Source organism: Raphanus sativus, chromosome 3 (assembly GCF_000801105.2).
Source record: "Raphanus sativus cultivar WK10039 chromosome 3, ASM80110v3, whole genome shotgun sequence".
Classification (NCBI taxonomy): Eukaryota; Viridiplantae; Streptophyta; class Magnoliopsida; order Brassicales; family Brassicaceae; genus Raphanus; species Raphanus sativus.
The window spans coordinates 20172167-20193894 of NC_079513.1; the positions used below are offsets into that span (position 1 = coordinate 20172167).

Here is a 21728-nt window from a genome sequence, read left to right on the forward strand (position 1 = left end):
GTCTGCTTTGTGATTGCAGATTTGCGTGTTGCATCCCACGTTTGTCGTGCGGGGGAGTATTAGAGATATGTCCGGCCCGACATATCTCTAATAATAGGAACACAACTCCGCTAACCTTGTAAAAGAATTATTTGTACTCACAGCAGTAAATCCATGACACCCTTATCGACCCCCATCGTGCCACCTTACTCCGTTTACATTTTCATCAGATATCATGGAAAAACATTGACTACAAGTCTACACAAGAAATACATGATCCATAACTAAATAGGCAAAATAAGCGAAGTTAATAAAACTAGATATTTTACCCGGGCTACGCCCGGGATTATAAAAAAAGCATTATATATTAATATCTAGGTTATAATATATTCCATCTAAGTTATAAAAGTATAAATGGTAAATTGAATTAAAAATGAGTAAAACTCACAGTTTAATGTTTTTACTATCTAAAATATGTATGGGATGGTGACTATACAGTTTAAGTCATAAATTTTCTAGAGTATAATTTTTTTTTTTTTATTACGCTGGAGTATTTGTAATCAATCATAGAAAATATGTATTTTCACATGAATAAATTGAATCCAAAAATTGACCAAAATACTATTGTTTTCTAAAACAGGTAAACCAAATATATATATATATATATATATATTAGAAAAACCTTTAAGTGAAAACTCACCACCCAAAACTTGATATATCATATAAACCAAACCATAATTCTCCAAACTAAGCAAAGCTTCTTGGCCGGAGAAAGATTCCACATTGCTACATACACTCCGGTTAAGAGATCTATCTTAGGCGAGAGATTGTTACCATGAAGTAGATTGCGGAACTTTGAGTACATCATATACAGGTGACCCTCTTAATATTCTCAAACATATACAGGTGACCCTCCTCCACCATCTTTGCTTTGTGATGAGCTCCTTGAATTTTCCTTCATCTTAATATTCTCAAACATATACTGTTTCTCTGCCTCACCGTGGTCACCCTCTGTTTCAGATAGTTACTTGCGCATTCCTCCTCATAGTACTTGTCCGTTTCCGTAGAACAATCCTTACAATCTCTCAGCTTCCCATTATGCTTTGTTAGCTTTAAGCTGTAACATGTCTGCCTCTGCTAGCTTCAGCCTCGTGATTCTCTTTAGCTCGTCTGTATTAAGTTTCTTCTTACGCCTCTATGTTTTCATCTCTGGTACTTCTTTGGCTTTGTCTTCGAGCTCTCTATCGTGAAGTTTTGAGAGCCAGGTGTATGTTCCTGAACATCCTTATCTTCTCCTCCGACACTATTTCTCACATTCAACTGTTTACAGCGTCTAACTCGATCTTTTCAGAAACATGGTAAGGAAAAGGATACTAAAAAGACAAAAGTTATATTCATTCAGAAATAAACAAAACAACCGTACCCTTTCAATCAGTATTTTACGTTGGTCCATGGACCCATTCCTTTTGAACGACGTTGTGGTCAGAGACTCCGGTGAAACGGAGACGGAGGTGGAGAACTGATTTTGAGCCGTGTTTCTTAACTTCTAGCTGAGCTCCGGTGACTATGTAAGCGATGTTGTTTGAAGTTTTGTTTGTTGTTGTTGTTGTGATCCAGTTTGGATCATATTTCACTGGAGCTGTACACACGTGTGAGAATTTCTTACCGTTGAAGGGTTCGAAGTACCGGTTGCTGTCGGAGATTTCGTCGGAGCCTCTCCATATATGATCGTCGCTGATCTTTTCATTGACCGTTGTCCTCGTGTTCTCTAGGTGTTGTAAGTGCATAGCCAACCTGATATACAGAATATTCATTATTACTTTGTTACATCTATAGCTATGTATATGGAACACTTTATAAGAACCGCATTAGTACACAAATTATCAAATAGAAATATCGATGGCAAATAAGTTCTTTAATAAGACTTTCAATCAGCAAGCGATCTCTGCATCCCGTTCAGCATTATACAAATATCCTAGGCTGTTGTGATTCCGCCTCTTTCTCATATCCTCTTTCTAATCTCTTACACCTTCCACTCATCTGATACAATATATGTGAAGAAAGAGAAAAGATTCAAAAAACTCAGAAAGAGTAAAGGATTGCATGTTAATCACACTCGATCACCAGAGAAATTTAGAGAACCTCCACTACATACAGAGTACCCTTAGCCTTTGGTTATTCAATCTGAGGTGAGAAATAGTGTTAGCAGAGAAGAACTCACTTAGAAATTGTGCTTCTCTCTCTAAAGGTGATATCTGGATAGGTCATTTCCGTTCTGGACGCTCATGGCAATTACCAACGAAAGAACCAAAACCTGGAGAGGAACTTGGAGTCAATCAATCAAAGCAGCAACTGAAGCTACCAAAGCATCAATCCCAGGAGGCTGAGGTAGTGGCTCACCTTGACCACAAGTAAATTCAGAATCAATCACCTCTATATATTGTTGTTCTCTTCGTCCCTGCACATGGACATCTCTTTCTTAGTGCCTTTCTTTATATAAACATTGAAATCAAAGTGATTGAAGATACAATGGTCGGGAGAATGAGTCGTAAGAATCATGTCATTATTTTCTGTGCCATCCTAGATCACACTAATATTTTTGCAACATCTATTTTGTATGTTTCTTCTTCAATAGGTCCATTTCACTGTTTTTTTTATTGAAAGCATACTATAGTATCTGTAGAGAAAATTCAAAATATTAGTACGCATCAAAAAAATATTTCACTGGTAAATTGACTGAAACAAATAAGCATCATGTTTCTTGTCAATTTCCCTTCTTACTTTGTTTAGTAGGGCATAATCCAACCGTTAACCAAGTGGGTAGGTTCAGCATCACCTAGCAGATAATTTTACCAAGGAAAAAGAAAACAATGAAGGATCGATCACAAAACGGTATGAAGAATTGCAAAGTCTACACAAAATTCCAAGAAACGTTGTTATCAATCGAGAGCTTAAGTGTGTCATCAGCGCTACCAAAACACAAAATAGAAATCTAGAGAAGAATAACAAAAGAGAAGGATATAACAGAGACCGGTGAAACGCGAGTGTTCTGCTCTAGGAGGAGCAACAGCGTAGAAAGATCCGATCTCTGAGGGTCATGGGCAGGACTTTGATTTTTCTTCTGATCCCACCTTTGAACCTGTCCCTGTAATTTTTCTTCTGATGTAAGTTACTCTTCCGATGATACATATGTAAAGCTATAGATTGATGAAAAAGAATATGGAAAGGGTTACTGACCTCCAAGCAGCATCGATCTTCTCCTTGTAATAAGATTTCGAGGATGTACATAAACTGATTAGTTTTTTTCATTACCTGAGAGTTTTTGATTCCTCACTTAAATAGAACAGTGAACAAAAGTGAGAAAGGGAGACAAACAGACTGCAATTAGGGTATGACAGTGAGACAGAAAAAGGCGAACAGACACGATCGACTTCAACGGCGAAAGAAATTTACACCGACACATTGGCAAGAAAGAGGAAGAGACTTAAGTCGATCTGACGTGGCACAAACTCTACTCCTATTGGCTGATTTTATCTGTCGACGTGGACAGCCTAGCTATGGAGATTATTCTCCTTTTAGTATAGGTTTGATATTTTACTTGCTAATTGATTATTACCATGTTATTTTCTTCTTATAACCACATTAAAACTGAAGTATTTTTATTCTTAAGAATCATAAATAGCATCATTCATAATATTTGGCTGCAAAACATCTCTTCACTTATTTGTCAAACAAATCAGCAATTCATTCATATAATATAAAAATATAAAAACCAAGTCCAAAATCCAAAAATCAAAGAGCATTATAAAGCTACTCTAATTGTTGACCAAGATCATTAACATATATCAGTTGGGCTTTCGTCATGGGCTTTGCTTTTGGCATGGAGAATAAGAGAGGGCTGTGGACATGAAGCTTATCACGGCTGTCACCAGAACATGATATGGGATAGGTGCTTTGGTATAAAAATTCTTTATCCTTATGTCTTATAACCAGGCAATTATATCTCCGAGATCTTTATGTAAGAGAGAAAATTTTGAACTTTCTTATATAATAGTAAAGATTAAAAGATTAAAGGATATACTTTCTTATATAATTTTGAAACGGCTTGAAACCGTGAATTGTGTGAACAAATTCTAGCTGTTGTATGTCAATTTCCGTTTAGATTAAATCAGTTCTAGCTCCATCAAAATTTGCACATATAAATAATTATATGGGCCCATGCAGCCCAGTTTCGAATTTTCAGCAGAATTTTTGAGAACCAAACACTAATCCAAAACCAGGGGGAACCGAATTAAATTTATGTTGAAAAAAAGAATTATTACCTAGTTAAATAGTAAAATTCAGCAAGTAGCAGAATTTACCAGAACTTTTTTTTGATGCTTTTCAACGACAATCTGGCGTGTTGACGACCAAAAAAAAAAAACAATTTAGCGTTGAAGACACGCAGCCTTTTACTCGGTCGTCTTCGTCCTCTTTGTACCCCTTCCGCTTCTGACTCTTTTAGAATTAGAGACTTATGTAAATGGCGGAGGACGATTTAGAAACTCCCTATCATCCCGACCCGGAGCGTATACCAGTCGATCTCTTCGCCTCCAAAAAGCTTCCCGGTCTCCTCTCTCCCGGAGATCTAGGCTTTGCCGATTCCTCCGATCACCTCCTCTTCGTCCTCTGCAAATCTTCTTCCTCCCTCAAATTCCTCCTTGATTCCTCCGGAGTTCCCCTTTTCTCCATCTCCCGTCTCCACGTAAGCACTCCCCCCCCCCCCCCCTCCGATCTTATCGTTACTTAAAAACAGTTTAAGATCCGAGTCTCAGTTTGGTCGGAAACTTAGTCATGTGACTAATATGAACATATAGATAAGACCTTTTTGTGTTTTGGAATGTAGAATGGAATGTGGGAAATACACAAAGGAGATGTCGGAAAGAGTAAGGAGTTAGTCCTAACGGTTAAGCGGACATCCAACAAATTCAGCAAGACAGAGTTAGATGTCTCTTTTGCAGGAGAATCTTCGTCGCCGCAGCAGGAGAATCTTGTCATCAAAGGTTGCCCCTTTCAGAAATCATGTACCATTTACAGTCAAGACTCCATCGTTGCACAGGTATATATAACTAATTGCAAGTGTGCGTTATATATAGTTTTTGGATTATGCTTGCTAATGGACTATGTGAGATGTAGCTATGGTAAAGCATTGAGCTTCACGGTCTAGGTTTTTTTTTTGATTTTGGTGGCAGACGAGTTTGATGTACAAGCTGAGGCAGATTTACGTAGGGAGAAGCAAGTTCCGGCTAACTATATTTCCAGGATCCATTGATCGTTCTCTAGTTGTCGCTATGGTCGCTGTGTTTCTTCAAGGCAGAAATTGAGTTCAAATAAATCTTCAAACTTGGCTTCTCATTGTAAAGGGAAAATGTGACAAAAAGGCATTGATCTTATTAAGTGGTACATTGCATTCTCAATGCCTTTTGATTCAATCGGCTCTGAAGTGAAAATGTGAATACGAGGAGCTTTGCACTTTATCGATTCTATTGTCAGCCCTTTGACATTTTAGTTTCTTCTTTCTCCTTTGAAACATATATGACTAGAAATTCTGGTAACAGGGGTGGATATAAGAAAACTTTTAGTCGTGTGTATGATTACGAGATTTGATTTGTCTACGAATATTTTCATAGGTTTTGAGTTAAGTACCTGATTCTGACTCTGGTTGTCTTAACGCTCTAATGTAACAATTATTATCCTAATAAATTCATTAACTAATAATAATAAACACAAAACTAAATATATTTTGATAATCATTTTGTAATCAAGAATATTTTATTATGGTCCTAGTGACGGATGAATAGCGTTCAACCCGCCCTACGGACATATAACCAAATGAACAAACCAACGATGTGAAGGAGGCGAAAAAAGCTTTGTGATATATGTTAAGTTTTTAGAATCTGATACTGATAAAAATAGTATAGAGTTACAATAGAATTTTTAACGAAAATATATAATTATTGAAGAAATGTAAAAAATATATAAAATAATATTTCACATAATATTATACGTACAAAATATTATTTTTAATTAAATTTCAAAAATATTTATTATATATTTAAAAAACATATTATTATTAGAAAATAAGATTGAAGATAGAAGAAATAACAAAAAAATAAAAAAGAAAAATATATATTGTGAAAATGGTGGAATTTATTGGGATCATGGTTGTGAGTTCTGTCGTCTAAATTCGAGTTATAGCCACTGTTGATTAAAATATGGTGAAAAAGATGGTTTTTCTCGATGCATACGAGTTTTCTGACGGTCATTAACCGCTAGTCGGATTATAAAAAAATGGTGGAATATTTTTTTTTGCGTAGTCACTAAATTATACTGTGTTTGATATATGTACATACAATTTCTCTTAAATACAATAGAACCTCTATAAATTAATATTTGATAAATTAATAATAAATTTTTTGATTTCAGTTTGGAGCATTCAAAATTTGATATAAATCGATAAAATAATAAGATAATGTTTTTATAGAAAATTTATGTGAATATATGGTCCCACTAAAATTATAAATTAGTAATTTATATGTATACATATTTTATATAAATGAGAACCTAGCATTATATTATTTCTTTTATATTCATAATGGAATTATCTTAATATTTTATTAACACTTAATATGTTTTTGATGAGATTTAGTAATATTATATCTAAAATCAAATTTAAGTTCTATGCTATATATATTATATACACCATATAATCTAATTAAATTAATATGAATTTCAAATTTCAAAAATAACAATTAATGTCTATATACTAAAATAAAATATATTTTTTGTTTATTTTAGAATAAATATATCTTAAAATAAGAAATCTAAATAATTTTTTTGATAAATTAATATTTCTATAAATTAATAAAATTTCAAAATCCCAACATTATTAATTTATAGAGGTTACATATGCATTCTTAGATAATATAACATTTCACTTCTAACGATTTGTCTATAAATGATTTTTTAATCAGTGATACATTTTCACTGTAATAAAAAAATTTAATATTCTGTAAAAAATAAATTTTAGTAAAAAATTTGAAAAATAAAGAATATGTGCAGAAATTTTATAAAATTATAAAAATGAAAATTGATTCATGATTTTTCTTTTTTTCCCACGTTTAGAAAAATGAAAAAAAAAAAGAGAAGTGAAGAGGATGAGGACTTTCTGTAACATGTGATGAGACTTCTTGATGTGTATTACCAACGGTTCATTTATGGACTCCGGTTTGGTTAAGTTTACTTGTCTTAATCATTGAAAGATACCTCTTAACACGCGGTTTCACACTTGATGATCGGAGACGACCCAACCAAACAAGGATATCTCATTAGCATTGGTCAACCATTTATATAAATATCAATATACAATACTAAAAGACTAATATAAGCCATGGAGAAGCTGTCCACGTCAGCAGATTAAATCGGCCAATAGGAAAAGAGTTTTCGTCCACATCAGATCCGTCATTTAACTCTGCTGGGCTTCAATCATAATTCATGTCTGGACTTTGTCAAACATAGCCCGTACAAGCCCGTGAACCCATCTCACTGCTTATGTCACTTTCCCTTTTCCGCGAAGAAACAAATCCTAATTTGCAAAGTCTGTCGATTGGTTTCTTCTTCATCTTCTTCTTTCCTCCGTTTACGAATCTGTTCCAGGAGCAATCAATTCCTTCCCCACTCCTCTTCTTTTTAATCCCTCTTTAATCCCATTAATGGGTACTTTTGGCTTTCTCCCTCTAGACTGGCTTCATGCTCAGGATGATGTTCTTCCTCGCAGTTTCTTCTCCCCTCGCAGCGACACTGGCCGTCCAGAGCTTCTCAAGGACTTGGCTAGCGAGAGTGTGAATGGATCATCATCTGATCGTAATCCTGTCAGTGTTGCTGGACTTGGGTCTGCTTTAATATTCACAGTTTTTTTTTCTTTTTTTCTAGAACCAAAAATTATATGAAAGTTTGTTTTTTATGTTTTTTTTCTAAGTCACTTTGATCTGTTTTCTTGAAAAGGTTTAAGTCTTTGAACTCTCCTCTGATTCGTGCCTATGGTGGACTTCGGTTTGATCCCAACGGAGAAGTTGGTGTTGAGTGGGAACAGTTTGGCGCCTTTTACTCTAAAGTGCCACAGGTCTGAGAGTTTTCGTTTCGTTTTCAAGAAAGTTTTGTAACTATTATGACTGCGTTTGATTGGTTCATTCATAGGTGGAGTTTGTTGAGTTTGGGTGAAACTCAAAGCTGGCTGCAACTGTTGCTTGGGAGGATGAGCTCTCATGGACGCTGCAAAACGCCATTGAATCACTTGAGGAGACTATGCTTCAGGTTTCTTCTGTAATAGTGAGATTAAGGAGAGAATCACTAGGAGTTTCTGTTGTTAGCAAGAACCATGTTCCTAATGAAGGAGACTATCACCCTTCTGTAGATACTGCTCTGGAGATTATTAAAGCAGAAGATTCACCACTAAGCAAGGTAACTTAATTAATACACCATGTCTTCTTTCTTTCATGAACCTGATGGTTTTGGTTTCTGGGAATCAGGTTGTGCTTGCACGCAGCAGCAGAATCATTACGGAACGTTACTTATTCTAGCTACGAGAGAGGCTAATAAATTCAGAAAATTGACGAATCAAAAGCCCTATGTCGGAGGGAAAGTGAATGTTAGTCTTCTCCCTTTTTAATATTGATCTTTGGTTTAAGTTTTCATCTTTGTTGGTTTCAAAAGATATAAATGAATTTGTTTTAATTACTGTTTTTTTTTCTTTTGTTTTGTTCTGTGTGTGTGGCTAAAGCTATTGACTGAGTCTGAGTTTAACCCTGAAACGACTGTAGGGAAAAAAGAAAGTGACAGAGGACAATGAAATAGCCTGGATACAGTCTCAAGCAGTGGTTCTCGACCTAAAGGTTCAGAATGCAGAGCAGGAGTTACTGGCAACTGCGGCTGCACCATGGTAATATTTTAAGCAAATCCATATATTCTAAGTTCACTAACTAATCTTGTGTTGTTGGCTTGTGGGTTTCATAGTATAAAGTGAAAGACGATTGCTTTATGTCTGGGCTAACTAGATTAGTTAGTGAACTTGCTTTCTCCGTTGTATTTGAAACTTTCTAAAGGACTGTTGAATAACCTCTTAAAGCTCATACTAAGATGGTTTACTTTGGTTTAGTCTTTTCTTCTGATTAAAACGTGGATAAGTATGGCGAATAGCAAGTACGAGTATGTCAAGTCGTTCGAACTTGAAGATGAAGTTATGTTTCCTAACTTGATCGTTGTCCGGATTTTTCTAGGTAAAGTTCTCACCTTTTATTCTATAGAATGTCAATGCTGATAAGGCTTGCCGCTTTTACATTAGTATTGGTTTTGGGTTCTGTTCCTGAGGGAACTCATGTCTAAAGACAGTGTCTTTGATGGATTTTGAACATGATTGCAAAAAAAAATTACTTCCATTTTTGTAGCTTCATTAGTTTTTTCTAATAAATTGTCTAAAGACAGTGTCTTTACGCATGACTGGAAAAAGTACTTGCATTTGTAGAACTTGAACTTTGAATAAATCTATAGTGGTTTAAAATGTCTAAAGACAGTGTCTTCACATTGTTCATGGAACTTGAACTTTGAATAAGGATTTTATTTATTTTTATTTGTCGAGAATGTTCAATTTCACTTTTTCTTACCTTCTTAAACCACTATAGATTTTCTCAGGTTCATGAGTTTGAGAAGCCTAATGATGAAGCAGCCCTCAATCTGATGTATTCATGTTCTTCTGCCGTTTTGGAAGAGTATCTTGATATCATCTTTGCATACGGATCCAGTGATGAATACAGGTTCCAATTTTTCACTTTGTTTCCTTTATTTGTCTTAGGTTTCTACACTCTCACTCCCATTCATATGTATATATCGCCTTTTAATTGTTTTCTCTGTATCTTTTATAGCTTTGTATTCAAGAAAACGTCAAGATTCTACCAGAGACGAGCTAGGTACATGTGAATACAACTTAGAAGGAAGGACTCGGGCTATAACAGTTACGAAGGTTTCAGGTATAACAGTTACGAAGGTTGTCTCTCCTTCAGTCCTGCAACCTTTGACATCCCCAGTTGGAATCCCACTTGCCACCAGTTCTGAAGTGCCTCTATTTCCTGCAAGTGATTAGGGCATACTCCAGAGACTGGAGATCTAGATGTTGAAGAAAACGCCAGCACACGTAATTGTGACGAAGCACAGAGGAAAACGTGCTAAACTTGAGTAATAGAGCATTAACCACTCATTTTATAGATTGCACTCATGCATAGGAGTACAACTTATCTTTTCAATTTGCAAGCAGATGAGTTTATTTATCTACAAATTTTATATGATTTATAAATTATTAAAAATGTACATTTATATAATTATAAACATGTTCCACATACATTTTAAATTTCTTTATAAATTTTTAAAACTCTTAAAATGATTTTTAAACCTTTATTAAATATATATATAGACTCTTACAAATAATTTAAAGACATCTAGCAAATGATTTTATAAATATACTGAGCTGCTATTTCTTTGTATTTATTGATATCTAGACATAATTGTTTTTCTTACAAATACCTATTTTAAAAATATTTATTATTTATATTCTTAAAAAATTAAATTAAACATCAAATTATTTATATATGACAAAAATATTTAGTTGACAAAAAAGATAAAGTTTTTATCTAACTATATATATATATATTCTATTATTGTGTTGAAATTTTAAAAACACTTACATATTTAAATATCTTACAACATATATTATACAAATATTTTCGTTTGACTGTATTTAATTAAAAATGTTTTATATCTTAATTCTAAACAAATTTATAATAGAAAATAGTATTTTCAAATAATAATACAATATATATATATAAGAATTATCTTACTTTTCTAAAATATGTTTTGAAAATCTATTTTACCAATTATAATCAATTATCTAATATAACAAATAAATATAATATTACTGGTATGATATTCATTTTTAATTATATAATAATTTATATACTTTTTTTATTAAGTGTAATATTAACCACGTTAAAAGTTTAACGTGAAAATCCGAATATGAAAAATCATTTCACAAATAGTAATATATCAGTTTTTAAGTAGTTCATAGCTTCGTGACAAAAAAAATAGTTCATAGCTAATCCCAAAAGATTATATATTATCGGTAAAACAGTGATTTGTGTATCTAAAAAAGCATAGGACTTATTCCTTACATAGCTAATCCCAAAAGATTATATATTACTTAGAAAACAGTGATTTGTGTATCTAAAAAAACATAGAACTGATTCCTTACTTTTAATTTTAATCTACAAATTCATGATATTCATTCTCCAAAAATTCAAACAAATTATCCGCACGTAGAGGAGCGATTGAGCATTGTTCACGTGTTAAAATAAAATAAAAATAAAGATTTTTTCAAATAGATATAGTACTAACTAATTCATTGTTTATAATTTTTAAAGAAACGTTAAATATATAAATAGAACTATTAATTTTAAAAAATATTTCATTATATTCTTAAATATATCGTTAGTATTTTTTGAACAGGGTATATAAATATCTTGAGATAGCCCTCCATATTATATTTCACAAACAAATATACTTCAAACTCATCAGTTTCAGATACAACATCAGATCAAATAATTATTAAACTTAACAATTACATTTTCTATTAGTTTTCGAAGATTTTCACCTAAAAGCAAATATATTATACGCATTTTCCGCGCGTAGCGCGGACAAAGACTCTAGTTATATTAAAAATGATATTTTAAGCCAAGCAGAAAAGACAAAATATGAAAGAGAATATCCTTGCTCAATACGCCACCATCGTCGTCTTCTCTTAGATCATTTCTCTGAAACAAAGGCTTGTTTTGTCTTTTCCTTTCTTTTTTTTGTGGCAAATCCTTTTGTTCTTCAGAGCTTGAAAGTTGTCTCTTTTTATCAAGGCCATGTCGTCTACTTCCTTCACAGACCTCCTTGCTTCTTCAGGCGTTGACTTCCACGAAGAAGACGAAGACTTTCTTGGTGGGTTTTACCCGGAGATAACCGGGTTGGGTTTACCCAAGTTCAAGACGGCTCAGCCTCCTCCTCTTCCCATTTCTCAATCTTTCGCCTTCTCCGATTTACCTGACTCTCCTCTTCTTCTCAGCTCCTCTCATGTAATGCTTCCATTTTTATTAACAATTTCATCTATTTATTACAAAACTGTAAAGAAAACAAATACAAACCTCTTTGGTCTTAGTTATGTTCTGTCTTTTTTTTTTTTTTTTAAACACTAGATGATTATGTCTTGTTACTTCAAAAAAAAAAAAAAACTAACTAATCCAAATTTTTCTCTGGCCTTTTGTTTGCTTACAGAGTTTAATATCTCCTACAACAGGAGCGTTTCCATTTCAAGGCTTCAATGGAATAAACAATCACTCAGATATTCCCTGGCAGCTACAATCGCAAACGCAAACGTCAAACGCTTCTTCTGTATGTGTTTCCCTAAGCGTTTCTGAGACATCTACACTTTGTTGTTACTGAATCAAACTTGTTTCCTTTTTTTCTTAACAGGCTTTGCAAGAAACATATGTTGTTCAAGATCTCCCCAAGAAGAAGGATCCGGTCTCTCGTGAGTTTTCAGCACACAGTTTGGGATCAGATCGCCAGGTTAAGGTACCATCTTACATGGTGAGTAGGAACTCCAATGATGGTTATGGTTGGAGAAAATACGGCCAGAAACAAGTGAAGAAGAGCGAAAACCCTAGGAGTTACTTCAAGTGTACGTATCCCAATTGTGTTTCCAAGAAGATTGTTGAGACTGCTTCTGATGGACAGATCACTGAGATCATCTACAAAGGAGGTCATAACCATCCTAAGCCTGAGTTCACCAAGAGACCATCAGGATCAACATCAATATCATCATCATCATCATCGTTGGCTCATGGGAGAAGAATGTTTAATCCTTCTTCTGTTGTCAGTGAAACACATGATCATTCAGAGAACTCGTCCATCTCGTTTGACTACAGTGATCTTGAGCGAAAAGGCTTTAAATCTGAATATGGTGAGATAGATGAAGAGGAGGAACAACCTGTTATTCAGAGACTGTAAGTACTATTTTTAATAGTGGAAGCAAAATATTTATAAGAAAGAAAGAAAATGACATTTTTTAGTTTTTGTGGAACAGGAAAAGAGAAGGTGAAGATGAAGGAATGTCTGTGGAAGTAAGCAGAGGAGTGAAAGAACCAAAAGTTGTTGTTCAAACAATAAGTGACATTGATGTTCTTGTAGATGGCTTTAGATGGAGAAAGTATGGTCAAAAAGTTGTCAAGGGGAATACTAATCCAAGGTTATACAAATCTTTAACTCAATTTTTATCAAATCTTTTTTAAGATGTATTCATGTTTCTGATACTCTTTTTGTTTTGTTATAACAGGAGCTACTACAAGTGCACATACCAAGGTTGTGGAGTGAGGAAGCAAGTAGAAAGATCTGCAGAAGACGAAAGAGCGGTTCTCACTACCTATGAAGGAAGACACAATCATGATATCCCAACTGCACTACGCCGCTCATGAAAACAAAAACATTCTTGGGACTTAATCACTAGTAATATCATTTTAGGATTTGGAAGGAAAATAAAACTCTTACTATGGTTGTCTTTTGTGCTCACTACAGTTTGTTTATTTGTTTGTAGTACAGTCAGTACTTTGTCTTGTACAGAGTGGTGATTAGTAGTTTTTTTAAATATTTCTTGGCCTTAGAGAATCTAACTCTATTTATGTATGTGACAAATACTCATTTTAATATCTTGTGTTTTGAGTACATTTTACATTCAAGATTGATAAGCAATGATAATGGTATGTAATCCATTTTAGATGTTATTTCAGATTGTGTATTGATTGTTTCCACCCCATTTTTTTTAATTAAAATTCTAAATCCATAAAATTTTATTGGAATTTAAAAGTGAAACCAAGACCACAAATTTAGAACGGTGGCGAGTATGCGCAAGGAACTTTAACCAAACAAAAAAATAGAAAGAAACAATAAATAGAAACTACAAAGACAGGATCATCTTTCTTCTCTTCTCCTCTCTCTTTTTCTCTGTATCTTCTTTCTTTGACCTCACAAAGTCAAGTAAAAAACAGAGTCCTCTGTTTTCTTCTCCATCTCCTTACATCCACATTCCACTCTCATTCTTAAAGCATTCTCCATTACATTTTCTCCTAAAAAAATGAAAACATAACCTTCATAGTCCAACCCCCACGCCTACTCTCTTTCTTTGCTATCTTTTTTTTTATAAACTCTTTCTTTCTATCTTCTTGCATTCTTGTATACAGATAAGATAAGACCATGGATTTGTCGAGGTTAGGTAGTGCAGAGTTAAACTCATCGCAATTTGGCGCAGTGCACGGTCCATTCATGATGGAGCAGCTTGTATGCCAGAAGGAAAACATGTTGACCTCAAAGGGACTTTTCATGAACAGTGACCCTCTCCAATACGCAGTGCCTCTTCTCATGCTTCAAATGTCAGTCATCATAATCACCTCTAGGATCATATTCGGTATCCTCAAACCTTTAAAACAAGGAATGATCTCTGCTCAAGTCTTGGTAATACCATTTATGATATTAGCATTTTTAAACGTCTTTAATTGATTTGTTTGTTTTTTTTTAATTAAAACGTTCTTGTGCATGGATAGGCTGGTGTTGTACTAGGACCATCTTTCTTAGGACGTAACGTTGCTTACTTAGATACGTTCCTTCCTCCTGGAGGCAAGATCATATTACAAACAATTTCAAACGTTGGTTTCATCATCCATCTTTTCATTCTTGGACTCAAAATCGATTGGACTATTATCAAAAAAGCCGGTTCTAAAGCAATCTTAATCGGTGCTGCCTCGTACGCCTTCCCTTTCTCCTTCGGAAGCCTCACGGTTTTCTTCATTAACAGTACTCTAGGACTTCCCAAAGAGGTTGTTCACTGCGCAGCCACAGTGATCTCCTTGAGCTCGATGACATCATTCCCGGTTACAACCACCGTCTTAGAGGAACTCAACATTCTCAACTCGGAGCTAGGCCGGTTAGCCACCAACTGCTCAATAGTCTGCGAAGCTTGTGGCTGCTTGGTGGCTCTAGCGTTTAATCTCTACACGCGAGAGCGAACCATGAACGGAGTTTGGGGGATTGTCATGATCTCATGTCTTCTTTTGTCGATTGCTTTCATCTTTAGACCTGTCATCATATGGCTCACCGAGAAGAAAAGCAAATCGTTGAATAACAAAGACCTTGTCCCGTTTTACCCAATCCTCTTGATTTTGTCCATGGCTAGCATTGGCTCGGAGGTCTTTGGCGTCCACGCTGCGTTTGGAGCGTTTTGGCTTGGCGTTTCGCTCCCTGACGGTCCGCCTTTGGGCACAGAGCTTGCTATGAAACTAGATATGATCGCCTCGAGTATGCTGCTCCCGTGTTTCATCGCCATTAGTGGGTTGCAGACTAACTTCTTTGAGATCACAGAGAGCCATGAGAACCATGTGGTAATGATTGAAGTCATTCTCTTGGTCACCTATGGCTGCAAGTTCCTTGGAACAGCAGCTGCGTCTGCTTACTGCAAAACGCCGATTGGAGACGCGCTTTGTTTGGGTTTCTTGATGTGTTGCCAAGGTATCATTGAAGTCTACACTACTGTTGTGTGGAAAGACGCTCAGGTAACAAATAAAATACTCCTTTCATTTCTAATTCTTGACATTTTAGAAAAATTATTTTGTTCCAACTAGCATGACGTATTCAACATTTTAATCACAATTTTATTAAATATGTAACCATGTATATTATATTGTTTATTTTATTATTGGTTAGATTGTGGTTTAAATGAATAACAACTAATGATGTTAAATAATATGATGGTTAGAATAAAATAATATGATGGTTAGTGTCAGGAAAGTGAATTAGTCAGTGATTAGTGTTTAATTTCATGCTCTAATTAAAATTTCTTTTATCTTAATGTAAGAATATATCTGTTTACAGGTTGTTGACACACAATGCTTTAATCTGATGATTATCACGATTTTGATCGTAACCGGGATCTCGCGGTTTCTCGTGGTGTACCTCTATGATCCAACTAAACGTTACAAAAGCAAAAGCAAACGAACGATCATCAACACGAGAGAACGCAACCTTCAGCTCCGTCTTCTTCTTTGCATCTACAGTGTTGAAAATGTTCCTTCCATGGTGAATCTTTTAGAAGCTACTTACCCGACAAGGTTTAACCCGATATCATTCTTCACGTTGCACCTTGTCGAGCTTAAAGGCCGAGCTCATGCTGTCCTCACGCCGCACCACCAGATGAACAAACTTGATCCCAACACCGCTCAGTCCACACACATTGTCAATGCATTCCAACGTTTTGAGCAAAAGTATCAGGTAAATAGTACACATATTTTTTTTGGTATGCAATTAAAGAAAAACAAAATAAAAAGAATAATTTTAATTACAATTAACAAATAACAAATTAATTGCTTGTAATACTTAAAGGTTAGTATATGATCTGGAATATATATATATAATAAAAGAATATATACAATCAAACAATTGAAAGTGAAAATATACACGAGATGGTTCATCTGCGTTTGGCGTTTACAATTACAACTAACAAACAAAAAATATGTATACTTTTTGGTTTTAAAAAGATATACATAGTAAATATAATCTAAATGATATTTATAGCTGAATTAGAAGTAACACATTTACTTAACTTAAATTTATGATGCAACAGAGTACTCTCATGGCCCAACATTTCACCGCAGCCGCGCCTTTCTCGAGTATAAACAACGACGTATGCACACTCGGACTCGACAAGAAGGCGACGTTAATCGTGCTTCCGTTCCACAAGCAGTACGCCATCGATGGGACGGTCGGACACGTCCACGGGGCCATCAGGAACATAAACCTCAACGTGCTTGAAGCGGCACCTTGTTCCGTCGCATTATTCATTGACAGAGGGGAATGCGAGGGACGTCGCTCCGTCTTGATGAGCAATACGTGGCAGAACGTGGCGGTGCTCTTCATCGGAGGCCGGGACGACGCGGAGGCGCTCGCGTTATGTATGAGGATGGCTGAAAAACCCGAGCTCACCGTCACAATGATACATTTCCGTCACAAGAGCTCCCTTCAGGACGAGGACTACAGCGCTATGGACGAGTACAATCTAATAAAGGATTTCAAGAGCCATGCAGCGAACAAAGGGAAAGTCCACTACGTAGAGGAGATAGTGAAAGATGGCGTGGAGACAACGCAAGTGATTAGCTCACTTGGAGAGGCTTATGACATGGTGTTAGTGGGTCGAGACCATGACCTAGACTCTGCGGTTTTGTACGGACTTACTGACTGGAGCGAGTGCCCTGAGTTAGGTGTGATTGGAGATATGTTGACGTCTCCGGATTTTCATTTCTCGGTACTAGTTGTTCATCAGCAACAAGGAGATGATGATCTGGCCATTGACGATAGTTATAAATTGCCTGTCGAGCATCAAAAGGTTGGAGATACACGAATACAGCCACGCTTCTCTGCTGAAGAAGGTTTCACTACCATTGATCTCAGCAAAAATTAGAGTACCAAGTGTCTAAAATCTTGATTTAGTAATATTTCTTTAATCAAAAGTTCATAACTATAGATATATTTCTTTTTTTTTAAACATAAGAGGTGATGTATGTGGAATCCTGAGTTGCGTCCGAGGATAACGATACAAGACATGTCGTGTGGTACTTGTAGATGATTTTTTCCTTTACTTTTTAGTTTGATGTTAATAAGAGAGAAAAAATGAAGTAACTTTTTAACCCTAAAAATAATTTGGTAAATGACGTGCATGTATAATTTCCTTAGAAAATAGCTTGTCATGGATCCTCAAATATAGTGTATATACTGCATATTTATTCTTCTTTTTACATGCCATTCATTTTATGAATATTAAATTTATGTTGCATGATGTCATGCGGATTGAAGTAATTTAATTAACACTCTCTCCGTATGTATATTCTAAAGGAAAATTATGTTTTAAAGAAATATATATTTTTTATTTTCAATGCAATTTTTTCAATTAAAAATGAAAAATTGTAAAGTTCAAAAACATTAATTCTATTTTGTAAAATTTTATTGATTTAAAAATATAAGAATATAAAATTACAGAATATTATGAATTTATTTATAAATTTTAATATGTTTTATTAAAAAAAATTAAAAATTCTAAAACATATATTATTTTGAAACAGGTGGAATATTAAACAAAACTAGCAATTTGTCTGTGAAAAGGGTGCCAGACATTAAAGAAAAAACAAGAATAGTATTGAACTTTTTTTTTTATCAAAGAATAGTATTGAACTTTACTTTTGAAAATCGATGTCTGAGAAAGAAAAAAAGGAGTGTTTCAAAAAAAAAGAAAAAAAAAGGTAGACATAAGAACAACTCCAATAGTAGTATTTTACCATGGAGCTCCAATGATTGTATTTTATCATAGAGTTCTTAAGTTATATATTTATGTCTCAATATATATTAAATATTATTTAATTAAGAGTATACTAAAATTCTTGAAAAATCCATCCAATAATATCTAATTCAGATATTATTGGTTGGGTTTTCAAGAATTATAGTTTACTTATATATGTAATATTCTCAGAACTTCATGGTAATATACTACCACTGAAATTACTATAAGAATATGTACATTGGTTAAACTTTTTCAACATCCAATTTTTCATTTTTACCATTTCACATAATTTTTTCTGAGAAAATGCATTATTTTTCATATCATTCTCTTTGACCTCCACATAATCATTTATAATACATCTAACTTTTATATATTTACAATATTTTTTTATAAAAAAATCCAACACTGTATTTATCTAACTTTATTTAATATTTATAATATTTAAATTTTATGTTATAATTATTTAGATTTTATCTTACACAAAATTATCTAAAATATAAAAATAATATTAGAAAATAAAATAAAAGTTATAATATAAAATATTTTTTGTCATCCAATATAAAAGTATTTATATATCCAAATCCAATAAAACAAGTCTCTATTTATAAAACATAAAAATGATAAGTTCGATATAAATTAAATAATTAAATAAATAAATTTATTTAGGGTGGATGAAAAATATGTACAATTTCAAGAATCACTAGTCTTGTGATATTAAAACATGGCCCAGCTTTAAAATTTCAACACATTGAAAAAATTTAACTAAAAATAATCCATGTAACATTAATGACTTTTCAAAATTTACATTGGAACCATTCAACAGTTTGGTAAAATTTTCAGCATCCTTGTTGTAATACATGGTATAAGAATTTCCAATATAAATTTTTATTTTTTCTCCAAAATAAAATAAAAGAGAAATTGAATAAAATTTCTTCAAACCAATTCCATTATGAAATAACGAATAAATAAAAAATAGTTTACTCCATTTAAACTCTATCACAAAGTAAAATATATAGTTGGGTTAGAACATTTTTTATTTCATAATTTATTTCAGAAATAGAATATAGTTGGAAATATACCCTAAAAAGAAGAGAAATTAGGAATCCATGTGAAGGCCGCCGAACCAGATGCCTGGCTAGCTTTTTTTTTTATTTTTATTTTTGTTTCGTTCCTTTTTGGATTCTTTCATTTTTCCTTTTTCTCTATGACTTGTTTCTTTCCTTTTTGCATTGTAGGCTATTTTGGATTTTTAGAATATGATTAATGGGAATCATGAGTCTCTGAGAAACAAAATACATTATTTATTTAACAGACATATCTTGAGATTTAAGAAGCTTTACATATTTTAAGATAAATTGTAATAAATTAAACTACGGAGTTTTGTTGGATCAAAAATTTGAGATGATTTTTTTTTCCAAATATCCTCTTATTGAATCTAACATTTATAAATTATATTTGAAATCTAAATATTAGATTTGTCATTCATGTAAATTCTCTCAAATTCCAGCTTACTGGAAAATATAGATTTTGTCAATAAAATTTATCAAATAGAATTTGATGAAGTTTGGACTATATTTTATAGTGAAAACAATGAATCTATATACCAGCTCCTATGATGATGTTTGAAACTCTTTTTTTAATTACTTCACATTTTTAAAAAGAAATCAAACTATTTGAAATGAAAATAAAATAAAAAGTCATTTAAAAGTCATTTTAAAAAAACTGTATATTTTATATATTTCATATAATGATTAAAATATCAAATTATTGTAACTTAAAAATAAAATATGATTTTAAATAAATATTAAAATTTAAAATATTTTTTAAAAATTCCAAAATTTATTTGAAAAATCTTAAAACTTGTAACAAATCTTTTCTTTTAAAGATTTTCTTAAATCTATATTTTCGTAGATTTACATAAATCTTGATTTCTCTCAAATCTTTGATTCAATTAGCTCTCTATACAAGCATAATCCAGTGGTAGAAATGGTAAGATAGGTTTAGAAGGATGCTAAATACTTCGAATTCAAAATATATTATTTCAGATATATTTGCTTATGTGGTTAGAAAACATGGATATATATTTTTTTATTGCGAATAATTAGATCTGTTTGGCACCGTGGACAAATCTCCAAAAAAATTAATCGGGTTTCGATCTGCTTCATACTTTTGGATTAAAAAAAGTCATAATACATTGTTTTTATTATTTCTATAAAATTTAAAGATCAAGTTAAACATTTCATTGGGTTTTGTCCATGAATAACCCTATCGATTAAGTTTTTCAATTTCTTTTGCCAAAAGCACTAACAGAAAGGGTGCACAAAATCTAAAAGTAAGTTACTAACATTAGTTTTCTTAAGAGAAAATCGCATAAAAACCCTCAAAGTGTCACTTACTAGCACTTTAAACTTTGAAGTTTTTTCACTAACACTTTTAACCTTCAAAGTGACATTTGTATCATAAAAAATTTCAAAAGTAAAAAGTTGACCTGTTCAGCAGGTAATTTTTCAAAATAATTATTTAATTGATAAAATAAACAAAATAAATAAATTCAATAATAAATAAAAATCGAAACTTTTAATAAAATTCACAAAAATGAAAACATAATAAAAAATTAAATTAAAATTTTATAAAATTAAATAATTTTCTAAATTTTAACAAAATAAAAATAACTAAAATTTTAATAATAAATAAGATTAAAATTAAATAGAGAAGATATAAATAAAAAGTTCAATTTAAAAAAAAATAGAAAATTCAAAATATTTTTTTTAATTATAATATATTTTTTAGAAATATATCATATCATCGTAGACAATAACAATTTCAAATATATCACTAGTGACAATGATGGTTTCTGATTTTCATTTAATTTATGAGTTTTTTATTAATTTTTACGATTTTTGTTTAATTTTATTATTTTTTTTTACATATTTAATAATATTATTTAAAAATTATTTAATTAGTAATATTATTTAATTAGTTAAATAATCAAAAATTAAATAAAAATCAGAAAATTAAACAAAAGTCGTAAAATTTAATAAAAACTCATAAATTAGAAACAAATCAGAAAATTAATTAATATTTAGAAAATTAAAATTTAAAATAAATGACATCAAATTAAAAAAACAGAAAAATAAAAAATTCATATATTCCAAAAAATGAAAATTCAAAAGTTTGAAAAAGTTTTTTTTTGTCATTTTCAACGATGATGTTGGGAACTATCATTGGAGATATGGCAATTATTGTCATT

General features: G+C 32.5%; 4 protein-coding genes and 1 long non-coding RNA gene across 25 annotated transcripts; 4 read left to right on the top strand and 1 right to left on the bottom strand.

The window, feature by feature from the left end:
• Window positions 1–530: 530 nt before the first annotated feature.
• LOC108844145 (uncharacterized) lies at window positions 531–3464 on the bottom strand. Of its 9 annotated transcripts, XR_008943338.1 has the most exons (6): window positions 3217–3455; window positions 3011–3124; window positions 2761–2815; window positions 2380–2656; window positions 2201–2293; window positions 531–2019 (listed from the first exon to the last, which is right to left on the bottom strand). It is a non-coding gene; the product is annotated as an uncharacterized LOC108844145 (long non-coding RNA). The 9 variants fall into 9 exon arrangements; XR_008943339.1 differs by having other exon boundaries at window positions 2380–2437; window positions 2508–3124; window positions 3217–3464; XR_008943337.1 differs by having other exon boundaries at window positions 2761–3124; window positions 3217–3459.
• Window positions 3465–4399: 935 nt separating this feature from the next.
• LOC108844637 (protein LURP-one-related 7) lies at window positions 4400–5674 on the top strand. Its single transcript, XM_018617921.2, has 3 exons — window positions 4400–4723; window positions 4865–5077; window positions 5211–5674. Exons 1-3 carry the CDS (start codon window positions 4502–4504, stop codon window positions 5340–5342), a joined length of 567 nt encoding a protein of 188 aa, XP_018473423.1. The 5' UTR covers window positions 4400–4501; the 3' UTR covers window positions 5343–5674.
• Window positions 5675–7557: 1883 nt separating this feature from the next.
• Window positions 7558–10450, top strand: LOC108847729 (isochorismate synthase 2, chloroplastic). Of its 12 annotated transcripts, none has more exons than XR_008943346.1 (8): window positions 7582–8140; window positions 8215–8331; window positions 8432–8478; window positions 8547–8665; window positions 8838–8956; window positions 9173–9293; window positions 9696–9827; window positions 9936–10450. XR_008943346.1 is itself a non-coding variant. In XM_018621053.2 (4 exons), the coding sequence occupies exons 1-3, from the start codon at window positions 7731–7733 to the stop codon at window positions 8236–8238; spliced, it is 321 nt and encodes a 106-aa protein (XP_018476555.1). In that variant the 5' UTR covers window positions 7558–7730; the 3' UTR covers window positions 8239–8478; window positions 8547–8667. The 12 variants fall into 12 exon arrangements, 1 of the variants encoding a protein (XP_018476555.1); XR_001948988.2 differs by having other exon boundaries at window positions 7582–7889; window positions 8023–8140; window positions 8215–8478; XR_001948986.2 differs by having other exon boundaries at window positions 7581–7909; window positions 8023–8478.
• A 1355-nt stretch (window positions 10451–11805) lies between these two features.
• Window positions 11806–13811, top strand: LOC130509584 (probable WRKY transcription factor 25). 2 transcript variants are annotated; one of them, XM_057005733.1, is made up of 5 exons: window positions 11806–12179; window positions 12379–12495; window positions 12577–13109; window positions 13190–13351; window positions 13439–13811. In XM_057005733.1, exons 1-5 carry the CDS (start codon window positions 11970–11972, stop codon window positions 13575–13577), a joined length of 1161 nt encoding a protein of 386 aa, XP_056861713.1. In that variant the 5' UTR covers window positions 11806–11969; the 3' UTR covers window positions 13578–13811. The 2 variants fall into 2 exon arrangements, with proteins under 2 accessions (XP_056861713.1, XP_056861714.1); XM_057005734.1 differs by lacking the exon at window positions 12379–12495.
• A 541-nt stretch (window positions 13812–14352) lies between these two features.
• LOC108846607 (cation/H(+) symporter 13) lies at window positions 14353–17747 on the top strand. The gene is made up of 4 exons (XM_057005655.1): window positions 14353–14610; window positions 14700–15704; window positions 16024–16419; window positions 16772–17747. Exons 1-4 carry the CDS (start codon window positions 14353–14355, stop codon window positions 17603–17605), a joined length of 2493 nt encoding a protein of 830 aa, XP_056861635.1. The 3' UTR covers window positions 17606–17747.
• Window positions 17748–21728: the final 3981 nt, after the last annotated feature.